This window comes from Equus przewalskii, chromosome 1, assembly GCF_037783145.1.
Source record: "Equus przewalskii isolate Varuska chromosome 1, EquPr2, whole genome shotgun sequence".
Taxonomy (NCBI): Eukaryota; Metazoa; Chordata; class Mammalia; order Perissodactyla; family Equidae; genus Equus; species Equus przewalskii.
In genome coordinates this window covers 93,026,523-93,040,524 of record NC_091831.1, presented here as the reverse complement: position 1 = coordinate 93,040,524, position 14,002 = coordinate 93,026,523, and the positions used below count along the sequence as shown (strand labels likewise).

The 14,002-nt window shown below is 43.0% G+C and overlaps 1 protein-coding gene across 2 annotated transcripts in view; it reads right to left on the bottom strand.

Moving 5' to 3' along the window:
* Positions 1-1,801: 1,801 nt before the first annotated feature.
* IQGAP1 (IQ motif containing GTPase activating protein 1) overlaps positions 1,802-14,002 on the bottom strand; it is a 93,283-nt gene continuing 81,082 nt past the window's right edge. For both annotated transcript variants that reach the window (XM_070570967.1, XM_070570964.1), the window contains 5 exons: positions 13,774-13,986; positions 12,864-13,030; positions 10,275-10,397; positions 5,798-5,906; positions 1,802-3,341 (listed from right to left, as the gene is read on the bottom strand). In XM_070570967.1, coding sequence (XP_070427068.1) covers positions 3,228-3,341; positions 5,798-5,906; positions 10,275-10,397; positions 12,864-13,030; positions 13,774-13,986 — 726 coding nt within the window. In that variant the 3' untranslated portion in view covers positions 1,802-3,227. The remainder of the gene's footprint in view (positions 3,342-5,797; positions 5,907-10,274; positions 10,398-12,863; positions 13,031-13,773; positions 13,987-14,002) is intronic.

Genomic DNA, 14,002 nt, shown 5'->3' with positions numbered 1-14,002 from the left:
TTTCCCGAATTCTTTCCGGGTTTACACAGGCGTAACAATGGGAGCAGGACTGCTGTGGCGGGTGGCAGGTGGCGGCTCCCGGCTCCCTTTCCATGTGGCTGCACTGCCTGGCCTTCACGGTCTACCAGCATCACGGCAGGCTCCGTGTCACCTTCCTCCTCCTAGTTCCCCTTTGTTCTGGTTTCCTCACTGAACATCGTCATACCTTGATAAGCACCTTCCTAACTCACTTGACTTCTTTGTGGGCCAACGTGGAGCATGCTGTTAGAACAGACTTTGTTTCAATAACACACCTACCGGAGCATCCTCCGTTCCAGAATGAGAAAGCTGCGGCTCGGGGGGCACCTCCCACAAGGGACCACGGCCAGGAAAAGCCCGTGTTCTTACCACATCACGCGTCCTCACACGGGGTCATCTCAGCCACCCACATAAACCATCGCTTCCAATTTTTCACTTATGTTTACTTTAGAATTATTCCGTTTTTCCCCTTATTTCTTCTTGTCACTGATTTTCCAACCGAGTCTGGCCACAGTTTATAAACACAAAGGATACTTATATACATATTTGTGTTTTTAAGGTCTGCCCCCCAGGACCTTACTTAGAAGGAAACCGCTTTTTTTCCCTTTTGCTGCTGTTTCCTTTTTCCATATCCAACTTCCCTAGTCTTTTCTGGTGACTTGTGTGTAACACAGTATGTCCCTCAGGGAGCTTCTATGACTGTGTGCTCAACACATAGCGTGCTGCTGTTCATAAAATAATATTAAATGCTGCCGCAATTTTAAGCTTTCAGCCATTAGCCAGTCAGAACTAAGTGATGTATTTGTCCTCCCCACTCACTGTCTTTTTATGTCGAGCTACTTCAAGCATATTTCATTTACAAAGGCTAAACTCACGTTAAAAAATCACTTTGAGATACTTCACTGATCTGATAGCTGACTTGCGCTCACTCCTTCAAAGACTAGAAAGAGGTTGTTTCCTGTGGTGGTTTTCAGTTATTAAATCTCATTCTCGTCAACACTGTTTAGCAGGAACTGCTAACAATGAAACTGAGAAAAATAAACAGAAACATGAACAAATGACCTTTTATTTCAGAGATACAAAGGCGACTGTGTGCAGCAGCAGTCTGACGGGCAGGCCAAATTCTCGGGAGGAGGTAAATTCATGGTAACTGTCATGATGGCTGGCGGAAGAGAAGGTCAAGGAAGCAGAAAGATGAGACAGGGAAGGCTACAGCTAATAAATAAAAGTAGTAAGAGCTACATGGTTTCAATGTCATGACTTAAGTTTGTCCGGACATTCTCAATGGTATTAAAACCATAATTCTGTATAGTTACCATCAAAATTCTTGAAGTGCATTTTGTGCTCTTTTGCATTAGAAGTTGTCTCAAGGGATGTATAATCCTTACAAATAATTGAAACACCCTGTTTTATTGAAGGAGTTGTAAACTTTGCTCAGTTTGTCATGGGGCCCGACAAGCCTTTGGGATGGGTATCCTCTTTTAAGGTAAAAAGGTTGACACTTTGGTTGGTACTAGCTTTTGAGGCAATGCTACTTGTTAATAGCATCTTCTTTTAATCCGGGGAAAATATTTACTAAAAATTTGTCTTCCAAAAAACAAGATCAGGTAGCAGCGGCTCCTTCCGCGGCGCTCCACGCCTGTCTCGTTGCCTGCCGCAGGCCGCCTGGGTGTGGAAAGACTCACACAGCTTACATCTGCACCTGCGGCCCTGCCGAGCCCACTGTGTACCACGAGAAACATGTCTCCAATACTCACACTTGTAACAGGGACACTGCACATGATTTGTTATTAATGAAACAGTTTATTGGCTTTAAATATACATCAGTAAATTTTTAAATGTTAGTTTATGTTCTATCATAAAAGAAAACTGAACCAACACATCAGAGAAAGTGGAGGCTCAGCAGCATGATTTCAATATATTTTCCTGGATAAACAGATTTTTAAAAAAATGTATATGACTTTTTATCTAAGAAAAAAAGCTTCCTAAATTCAATGTTGAGAACTGAATTGTTTCTGACTAAACCCATAAAACTGGAGCTCATAAAAATAAAGGCACCATGTGGGCAGCAAGAGAAAAGAGAAAGAAATGAGGGAAAACAGATTTTAATATCAAGTGTAACAGCGTCGGCTGGTTTTGTTTGGTTTTGTTTGAGTCTATTTCAGGCAGGATTCTCTCTCTGCAACCCTGCAGATAAATCCTAGTGTTTCAGCTATAAGAAAGTTCTAAGAGTTCAGATATACAGATAAGCCCAATTTTTAAAAAACCCTTTTCTTACAGTATTCTAAAGGCTTTTGAAGCATTATATAAATCTTTAAATTCCTATCATCCACATTTTAAGAAGTAAATCTACACTTTAATAAGGCACTCTTAAGATATAAAACAGTTTTGAAAACAATTCCCTTCTCCACTAGGGCTAACCCGTTCCTCTGCTACAGGGGCGGGGCGCATGTCCTCCCGGACCTAGTCAGTCTCTGGGCACCAACACAAGGCGTGGGCGCCTCAGACTGTCCTGAATTTACCTAAATAGCCGAATTCTATCAATGGGACTCTCCCATTCACTGATGAGACAGCTACACTAACAGAATTGTCCAAGTTTAATGGCAAATTTAAAACCAGTATCTTGCCTTTTCTGGAAATGCTTCCTTTGAACACAGAGCAGTGACTTCTATTAGCCCAGAGAGAACAGAATGAAGAGAACCCATGATGCCCATATCCTTCAGTCTTCCTCATGGGAGAGAGTCATAAAGGAACTCCACTTTCAATGACAACCTAAGGAACCATAGATAACCTGACACTGTAACTGTGTCTTAAATGTATGTATGTTATTGATGCTCATATCTTCCTCTTCTAAACAAAGAATTCAAATCCCACCATCCCTGTTGCTAATTAAAACAAACACCAAAGCTTACAACATAGCCATGCAACAACACAGAAAGCGTCTAGTGGAGCCGCCACTCTTTCCTAAGTGACAGAAAACGAAGGCACAAAAAGGGTCAGACTAAGCCTGAAATACAATTTCCCTATGAAAAAAGGGCAACAACTGTCCCGTCAGAGCAGGAGGAGTTAGAAATGTGGCAGTGGGAGTGTATCAAATTGAGGCATTGTTCTGGGCTGGGTCTTTGCTTCCGATGAGTAAAGAAGGACCTAAAAAGGAGGCTGTGAGGCGCTTCTTCCTTCATCCTTCTGGGGTGGCAGCACACGGTCAACTACTTCCCATAGAACTTTTTGTTGAGAAGGAAGATCAGAAGGTTGACGTTTACTTTAGCTCTATCGAATAATTTCATGACTGCAACTCCTTCATACTGTAGCTGCAGCAGGTCCTGTTCAAAAAAACATTTTGACAGTTAAGTCTGTGCAAGAAGAAAAGAAAGGACGCAATGTAGGCAGGGGCCCAGCAGGAACGAGGCATGCCTGGTGTGCCAGATGTGAAACGGGGTGAGAAAAAGTTCCCAACTATGGAACTGCCCACTGCCCAAGCACCCGGCGAGCTCGAGGAATAGGGCTTGTTGGTCAATTGAATTTTCTAGTACGTTTGGAGTTAAGAAGAGGTTCATATCAAAGTACGCCGAACATGAAAAAGCCACATATTGAGGCATCACACACATTCATACTTTGTGTTTCAGAAGCTACAGTGATGCGCCTCCAGTTTGTCTGAGTGATGGCTCACTGCAGAAGGTGAAGGCATTTCGATCTGTGATGAGATACGCTAATCGCTGAAAACAAGACAAGGCCAGTAATGCTGTCTCAACAACGGGCCAAGTTCTATTTCACATGAGACAGCTTTTATATTCTAAAGGCAAGAGAAAACGAGAGGACAAGATGTTTCTTAGGAGCCTACTATGTGCTTGTCGTTGTAGAAGCACATTATACAGTGTCCTCTAAGTCCTGACAGAAGTCCTATGAGGTGTCATTATCCCAAGTTTAAAGATGAGGCTGCTGACAAGACGTGGAAGCAACCTAAGTGTCCAGCAACAGACGAATGGATAAAGAAGATGTGGTACATATATACAATGGAATACTACTCAGCTGCAAAACAGAACAAAATCATTCCATTTGCAACAACATGGATGGACCTTGAGGGAATTATGTTAAGTGAAATAAGCCAGCTAGAGAAGGATAATCTGTGTATGACTCCACTCATATGAAGAATTTAAAAATGTGGACTAAGAACAGTTTAGTGGCTACCAGGGGAAAGGTGGGGTGGGGGGGTGGGCACAAAGGGTGAAGTAGTACACCTACAACACGAATGACAAACATTAATGTACAGCTGAAATTTCATAAGATTGTAACCTATCATTAACTCAATTAAAAATAAATAAATAAATAAATAAATAAATAAAAGGAGAGAGAAAAAAAAAAGATGAGGCTGCTGAGGCCCTGGGATAGCAGCGCGGAGTGGCCGTTGGGAATCTGCATCTGACTCTTCCCACTGCCCTCCACCGTCCAGAACAAACTTAGGAAATCTAAGTGGCTCACCCCTAAATTTCAGAAGAGCAGTGATGAGAAAGCAAGAGGCAAAGGGCTTGAAGGGACCTCAGAAGTTCAACCAATTCATCTTTTGTAAAAATCCTAGCAGCTCCACGAGGACGAGGACCCTGGTGCGTCACCTGTGCCGAACATAATACCTCGCACCTGGCAGTCATTCCACGTTCTATCAATCTATGCATGGCTGAATACATTACCTGAGGCAGACTGGGCGGCCTACGTGAATTTGGTGAAACTGAGGGACCAAAAGAATCTTTTTTTGTATAAGTACGTTAGTTAGCCGTGTGCATCACAAAATCATTTCACATTTGTTCAGCCAACATGTTTTGAGGGTCGACTAGTCATCAAGAAGGAAACACAGAAATATGACTTGTCCTTAAAGAGTTCACAGTTTGGGAGGATGAGAGAGAGAGAAGTCAACATTACTGTAAGCGGAGGCCGTCTCTAAAGGTGATGGAAGCACAGGAGAAACTGACTGTGGCTGGGCTGGTCGGGGAGGCTCCAGCGGCGGGAACACCCATGTGAGTACTCAATAAATGACAGACGAAGAGAAGAGAAGGAGAGGGGAAGGAGGGCCCCCAATTAAGGGGGAGCAGAATGTGCAAAAACCCAAATGCACGTTCAGAGAAAGGCACCTGCCCAGCCTGATGGGCTGCAGCTGTGCGAAGCAGTGAAGGAAAGAGTCGGACTGACGAGGAAGCACTCAATACACAAAGCTAAAGGAGTCTGGACCTTACCTAGGCATCCCTCAAGGCCCAGAGAGGTTTAATGCATAAAAATTAGAGATATGTCAGAATAAAAACTAGGAATAACTATGTTACAAAATGATTCACAGCAGAGTTCTTTTTGAATTTAAAATGACATTCAATTTACAGAGATGCAATCTACACACACCTTGTCAGAAATACACCTTTAAGCACCTACATCAAGTCAAAATGAGAAGAAAAACCCCACGAGATTTCAAGCTACTGAGAGGGCTTATAATTTTGTACTGTCAAGATTCATACTTAAGAATTTGTTCAAGTCCCCGGGATCAGCTCACTTCAGCGGCAACACTAAGTGGAAGCTTCAGACAAAGGCTTCCTGAAGACGCATACATCTGCACACGCCCTCTGGCATGGACCAGATGAGACCCACACAGACCCCCGCCTCCTCCCCCCGGTGTGGAGCCCAGCTCAGTGCTGACTGTGGACAGCTTTCCCCAGATGGGTCTCCTTTCTAAGGACTCTCCCAGCTTACAAGATCGGCGCTGCCTCCGACAGAGCGCTTGGCCCTCCCTGGGGGAACCCACCTGATAATGTAACATAAACGTCTCCATCTGAACTCCCATGAATTTGGCTTTCACTTCAAAGTCGCCAACTTCTTCTGTTGGACTGATTTCAAAGATAACGTTTTTAAACCTGTTGGAACACAACATCATTAGGGTGTGATTTTCATGTTCTCTTATAAACATAGTCTGTGAGAAGTGGCGAGGAGATGAACAATGTCTCCAAGAGGGAAAGGAGTACAAAATAAAGGTGCAAAAGACTTCTGCGGGCGCGGGGCTGCTACTCTGAGTACCAAGCGCTCTGGGACTCGGGGAGGACGGCAGCCTCTCCCCGGAGCGCCTGCAGTCCACCGATGGAGCACCACTGAGGGAGGCCACAAACGGCCTCTAAGCGAGGCTGTCAGAGTTCTCCCAGCCTCCCATGGGGCCATTGCTGAGACCTGACGATAAAAGGAGAATCAAGAGGAAACCGGGCTGGAAGGAGAGGGAGGAAAGGGTGTGTGTGTGTGAATGCACACGTTTGAGGACTGGAAGAAGTGAGTAAATAAACAAAATGGGGTCGGAACAAAAGAACCAAGAGAGGAGGTTTTCTGGAAAGAGTAGGTGCTATAGATATAAATCGCTATTACTGAAAATGTTTGAGGTATCACTCGTTTTCAACATGTTAACATGCCGGCAAATTGTACGGCACCAGAAGAGGGTGGGAATGTGCTGTCCCCAGGTGCTCAAAGTATATCACCCCAGATTTCCAGACTCAGCTGTGGAGCACCTGCGTCTGCTGTGAACAGAGCTGAGAACCAGGAAGGATGCAGAAGAGGCCACTGAGAAGCTAAAGGAGAGTCACAATGTCCATGCACTAAAACACACGCATTTTACTCAACAGGAAATCCTCACAGGTTATCCCTTAAAGATATTTATTTCATGTATAAATAATTTTACTTTAACTAGTTTGGTTTGTTATCTGGTTTCTAAGCCCATAGTAGCAAATTAAAAAGTAAGAGAGGCAGAGGCTGGCCCCGTGGCCGAGTGGTTAAGTTCCCACGCTCTGCTTCGGCAGCCCAGGGTTTCACCGGTTTGAATCCTGGGCGCGGACATGGCACCACTCATCAAGCCATGCTGAAGTGGCGTCCCACATGCCACGACTAGAAGGACCCACAACTAAAAATACACAACTATGTACCGGGGAGCTTTGGGGAGAAAAAGGAAAAATAAAATCTTTGGAAAAAACAAAACAAAAAGCCGGAGTTCTTTGTATATTTAAAAAAAAAAAAGTAAGAGAGGCAAATAATGGTAGGCCCTTAACAGTAGGGAAAATGATGACAAAAAGAAGGGAAGACTCAATCATAAGTAGAAGATAAAAACAACGACCAAAAAAACACATAGCATTGGAGATTGGACTGGTGGTTACCATTGGGGGAGGGGGGAGGGCAAAAGGGGTGATTAGGCTCACATGTGAGGGGATAGACTATAATTAGTGTTTGGGCGATGAACATGATGTAATGTACACAGAATTCGAAATATGATGTACATCTGAAAAAAATTAAAAAAAAAAAGAAGTGAAGGGATAATAAATATTATGTTATGGGACAGATTTGAAAAATGCACCAAGTGCTCAATCAAAAAATCCCCCAGGGGCTGGCCCAGTGGCACAGTGGTTAAGTTTGCACACTCCACTTTGGCAGCCCAGGGTTCGCTGGTTTGGATACCAGGTGTGGACCTACACACCACTTACCAAGCCATGCTGTGGTGGTGTCCCACATATAAAACAGAGGAAGAGGGCACAGATGTTAGCTCAGGGCTAGTCTTCCTCAAAAAAAGAAGAAAAAAAAAATCCCTCAAAAGACCAAGGTCCCCAATCGAAAAAAATGACCAGAGAAAATATAAGCCATAATTAAAAAAATAAGTCATGATTAAAAACACACACACACACAAACTCAATCAGAACTCTAAGAAAAGCAAAATTTAAAAATGAGATACTACTTTTTAACTACTGAATTCAAAAACATCAAAAATTATTTTATTACTCAATGATGGCAAGGAACTATGAGATAATTAAGCACTTTCACACACATTTCAGACACTACTAGACACATTTCAGACACTACTGGAAAGTACCCTGACAATATATATGAGCTAAAAATTCTTCTTCAGGGGCTGGCCCTGTGGCTGAGTGGTTAAGTTCGTGTGCTCCGCTTAGGTGGCCCAGGGTTTTGCCATGGGCACGGACATGGCACCACTCATCAAGCCATGCTGAGGCGGTGGTCCACATGCCACAGCTAGAAGGACCCACAACTATGTACCGGGGGGCTTTGGGAGAAAAAGGAAAAAAATAAAAATCTTTAAAAAAAATTTTTTTTTAATTCTTCTTCAACTGCTATGGAAAACAGTATGGCAGTTTCTCAAAAAATTAAAAACAGAACTCTCATATGATCCAGCAACCCCACTTCTGGGTATACATCCAAAAGTACTGAAAGCAGGGTCTTAAAGAGATGTTTACAATTCCATATTCATAGCAGCATCGTTCACAACAGCAAAGAGGTGGAAGCAACCCAAATGTCCATCAACAGATGAATGGATAAACAAAACGTGGTCTATCCATATAATGGAATACTACTCAGCCTTAAAAAGGAAGGAAATCGGTCACATGTTACAACATGGATGAACCATGAGGACATCACGCTCAGTGAAATGAGCCAAGTAACAAAAAGACAAGTACTGTATGATCCCACTTATATGAGGCACCTAGAGCAGTCAAACTCAGAGAGACAGAAAAGAGAACGGTGGCTGCCCAGGGCTGGTGGGGAGGGGAAGTGGGAGTTGTTTAATAAGTATAGTTTCAGTTTTGTAAGACGAAAAGGTTCTGGAGATCAGTTGCACAACAATGTGAATATACTTAACACTACTGAACGGTACACTTAAAATAGTTAAGATGCTAACTTTCATGTTTTGTGTTTTTTGAATAAAAAAGAATTTTTTGGGGCTGGCCCCGTGGCCGAGTGGTTAAGTTCCCACGCTCTGCTGCAGGCAGCCCAGTGTTTCGTCGGTTTGGGTCCTGGGTGTGGATGTGACACTGCTCATCGAACCATGCTGGGGCGGCGTCCCACATGCCACAGCTGGAGGGACCCACAACTAAGAATATACAACTGTGTACCAGGGGCCTTTGGGGAGAAAAAGGAAGAAAAATAAAATCTTTAACAAAAAAAAAAAAAAAAAAAGAATTTTTTTTTTACTCTGACCAGAAATTCCATCTTTAGGCATCTATCATAAAAAAATAATCAGAAGTAGGATCAAAGATTTACATAAAAAGGCATGATCACATGTATAATAATGTAAAAAGTAAGATCACCTTAAATGTACAATAGATGAATGGTTGAATTAGAACTACATATGAAATATTATGTGGCCATTAAAAAGGATGCTTTCAAAGAATGTGAAAAATGCTCACAATATGTTATAAGAAAAAAGTTGGATACACGACTATAAACAGTAATATCCCAATTTATGTTAAAAAAAATACTAAGTATGTAGACAAGTAAGTGGGTCGTTGGATAATCTTTATGTGAATAGAGGCACAGAAGAAAATATACTAAAATGAGGCTGGCCTGGTGGCACAGCAGTTAAGTGCGCACATTCTGCTTTGGCGGCCCAGGGTTTGCCAGTTCGCATCCCGGGTGCAGACATGGCACCGCTAGGCACGCCATGCTGTGGTAGGTGTCCCACATATAAAGTAGAGGAAGATGGGCATGGATGTTAGCTCAGGACCAGCCTTTCTCACCAAAAAGAGGAGGATTGGTAGCAGTTAGCTCAGGGCTAATCTTCCTCAAAAAAAAGAAAGAAAAAGAAAATATACTAAAATGATTTCAGTGGTTATCTTTGGCTTTCAGGATTATAGTTGCTTTTTCTTTATGCTTTTCCATATTTTCAAAGTTCAATAATCAATACATATTATTTTAGAATCAGAAAAACATAAAAATTTCCTTTTAAACAAAGTTTTTTGATTTTTTACACAGACACAGGAACAGAAAGCTCAGCTGCCTGAGATCACAGGGCTGACTGAGATGGTGCTTAATAAATGCTCGCTAATGACAGCTGGGCCAGGACCTGAGGGAGGACGGAAAGGTCAGCCTGCGTGTCACGTGCAAAGCAAGCCGCAAGTGGAGTAAACTCATCTTCTTGTTATTCTTGTTTATTCTTGGCTTAGACATAGAAGAAAAGGCTTCCTTCTTAAAGAGGAAAAATTAGGACGGGGCCCACACGGGCAGGTGTAAACCTGTCCTGAGACAAGCGTTCCACAAACAAGGAAAATAAGTACTTTCCTTCTATGACAGACAAATCAAGTCTATTAGGCCAAATTCTGCACATAAAGATATATATATAAATAGACAGAAAATACCAAAATGACCACTCCAGATAAGAGAAATAAAGGCAATAAGATAAAGATGTGATAAACGCAGAAATAAAAAATCAAGGCATAAAACAAAGTGAAAAAGTAAACACTCACTGGTTCACTTGCAGGTCCTCAATTTCCAGAAGAACTCCTTTTTCATGCAGTCTTGCTGCTGTGTATTTCAGAGAAATCTTTTTGCTTTTCTTTCCTTTCATTTCCCTAGGCTTCTTGGAGACCCTATAAAAATTGCATCATGTTACTTTCTATAAGTAACTATCCACCATAAGTCTGTTGGTAATTCAACAATATGAGATCAAAAAGCAAACTTCTGGGGCCAGCCCAACAGTGTAGTGGTTAAGTTTGCACACTTCGCTTTGGCGGCCCAGGGTTCATGGGTTTGGGTCCCAGGTGCAGCCATACACACCACTCCTCAAGCCACACTGTGGTGGAGTCCCACATACAAAACAGAGGAAGACTGGCACGGATGTTAGCTCAGCGACAATCTTCCTCAAGCAGAAAGAGAAAGACTGGCAATGGATGTTAGCTCAGGGCCAATCTTCCTCACACAAAAAAAGAGCAAACTTCCCATACACAAGCATAAACAACATACCAATTCTAAAATGGCAAATAAATGTTGGGATTAGCCTAAGAAACATCTCTGCAAAACTGGGCAAACATTACTAAATTGCCTTTGTCTTTAATTTATATCTGAGAGCACACCAGTAATCTGACAGTGTCTTAATCCTGCTATGCCCCTCTTGGAACCTAAGCTCCTACGAGTCAGTGTGAAGGCTTCTCATGCCAGCCTGAGGGAACCGTCCTGCATCCCAGAGGAGTTGCTCTAAGCCCCTCAGCTATGGAGGAAAAAATAAAAATATCTCATAATAAAAGAGTTGAAGCCAGCATAGCAATTACAGACAAATGGGAGCAAAGAAAAAGAAACAGATGTTAGGAGGCTACTGGGATAATCAAATTGAGAAGCGATAAGAAAAGCAAGCAACGGGGGCTGGCCCCGTGGCTGAGTGGTTAAGCTCGCGCACTCCGCTGCAGGCGGCCCAGTGTTTCGTCAGTTCGAATCCTGGGTGCGGACATGGCACTGCTCATCAAACCACGCTGAGGCGGCATCCCACATGCCACAACTAGAAGGACCCACAACGAAGAATATGCAACTATGTACCGGGGGCTTTGGGGGAAAAAAAAATCTAAAAAAAAAAAATATCAAAATCACAATTGTACAAAACTTCTGACCTAGCAAATTCCACTTTTGGGAATTTACCTTAAAAAATATGCCCACATTTGCAAAATGACAAATATGTACAAGAGGTTATTTGTTGCAGAGTCTTTTCTAATAAGTAACTGGAAACAATGCAAATGTCTATCAACAGAGGACCTTGATTAAATCAATTGTTATACCTATCCAGACAATGGAGTACCACGCAGTCATTAAAAAGAAATGAGAACCTAGCTCTGTCTGCTGAGAAGGCCTAGAAGCAATGACGATTCCACGGGCAGGAGCACACCTCGTGCCTAGATCTTGGTTTCCAAATACCATTCCTCATTAGAAGGAACCAGGGATGCTTGGAGAAATAGCTCATTCCAAGTCTGGGGAGGGGACAGTACAAGTCGAACCAGAAACATCTTGTGCCATAAAGTCCACAAGTGCTCAAAGAACGATGGGGACATGTGAAAAGGACACAGGAGCCAGCTCTGCAGGCAGGGTTGGGTGGACCTGATTTTTATCCCTTCACATGAGCCCTGCCTCACTTCAGCAAGTCTTTCAAGGAGAGAGAGAAAGAGAGGGAGAGAGAGTGGAGGCAGAAGAGTGGTGAGCCAGAGAGAGGGGAAGCTGATGGGGCAAAATGTTAAAAACAGGTGAATCCGGGTGAAGGGTACGTGGGTGTTTATTTTTTATTCACTCAACCTTTCTGAGGTTTGAAAGTTCTTAAAATGAAAGGTTAGGAGTAAAAAATAAACTAAGCCTACAAGTAGCACCTGCACTTTGCACCTCAGCTCTCTGGGTTTTCAGTTCACTCCCTGTAAAATGGGCACGCAGATGGTCTGTGGCTGCATCCGACTTTCCTCGGCAGCTGGGAAAATGTCAGGTCTGGGATCTCGTCCCCAGGACGTATAGAGAAGGCCAGGGAATCGAAATGTTTATAACACTGCTAACGTGATTCTGAGGCACATCCAGGTTTGGGGACCACTAGATTATCTCCTTCCATGAATCTTTAATTTCTAGGGCCGAGAAGATATTTTGGAACAAAGGATGCTTAGCAATAAGCATCTTTGAAATCCTCCACACATTATTTATTTACATCCTACAATAACAAGTGGAACCAGGAAAGTCTGCAAATGCCAGAAGCAAAATAAAGAACTGATGCAATAAGTAGATCCAGTGTGTTTTAACTAAAAGTTGCCAATGTCACTTCAGTTGCCTCTACTTCCTTTTCCTCTGACATTAATTTTTTTTTTTTTTTTTTTTTTTTTGAGGAAGATTAGCCCTGAGCTAACATCTGTGCCCATCTTCCTCCACTTTATATGTGGGACGCCTACCACAGCATGGCTTGCCAAGCGGTGCCATGTCCACACCTGTGATCCGAACCTGTGAACCCCGGGCCGCCGAAGCGGAACGTGCACACTTAACCGCTGCACCACTGGGCTGGCCCCAAACCTCTGACGTTGCTTCTTTAAAAAAACACTCACTTGCCCTTGCTGGCTAAGTTGTCCAAGCAGGTTTTGATGTAGCTTTTATAGTAATCCACTTGCTCGCCATAAAAGGTGGCCTTAGAGTTCAGAGCAGCATACGTTTGTTGCAATTTCACCAGCTCAGCCTTTCTCCTCTGTCGGTATCTCCGCTGATTCCGAATGTCCTGAGACATAATTATTAAAATTAGGAAAATAGTGCCAGATACCATATGTTTCTTGAATCATTAACACTAGAACCCAGCAGCGCTTAACTTTGCCTTGCATGACCACACATTCTTAACAGGCAGCAATTTATGTTCAAAAATAAAGAAATTCAGATCTCATCAGTTTTTTTCCCCATTTGTATTTTCTAAAGGTAGGGAACTGTGTTACTTTTACAGACTTCTACATTCTTCGAATTTACTTGCAAAGCTGGTTTAAACCTCTTAAATATGTTGTCAGGAGAGGGAGAAAAAGATAATTTTACTCTCTCAGTGACGAATCTCCCAGGTGTGCACGGCACTGTCTCAGTGCAACAGCAGAGGACACGTAAACCCTCAGCCCACCCCAGAGGCCCTTTCTTGAGAAGATTCACACAAATCAAGGACTTGATGACCAACTGATGTGAACTCATATTTCATGGTAATCGTTAAAAAGATCTGGAAGAAGTCTTTAAGGCCAAAGACAAACTGAACGCAGGCAGCACTAACGCGGGGCCTCTCCCTATTAATTTAGGCAGTGGATTAAGTCATCAAGGGGCGGGCAAGGTCCTTGTGCTGCAAATCAGAAACAATTCTGCAGGAGAGGACACTAATTTGCCCATGAACTGAAGGCGGCTTGCTGTCATCTGAACGGCCATTGTCTCTTTACGAGCCTCTGAGACAGCCTTAAACTCAGCCAGGCCATCAACGTGCCCCACATGCAGTACCCTGGCAATGTCGTTGATCAGTTCCTGGTATCTGTTCTTTGGGTCCACGGTCCCAAGCTCTGTCAGCTTCTTCAAGCCCGACTGGATCTTCTCCTTCTTCTCCTGAAGAGTGAGGTTGTTGTCTTCCTTTACAAATTTTGACTTTTTCATCTTGTCAGGAGTTTTGGCGTCACGAATAGCACGTCTCTGCATGGCCCTCTGATGTTCTGCTTCCTACAGATAAGAAGAA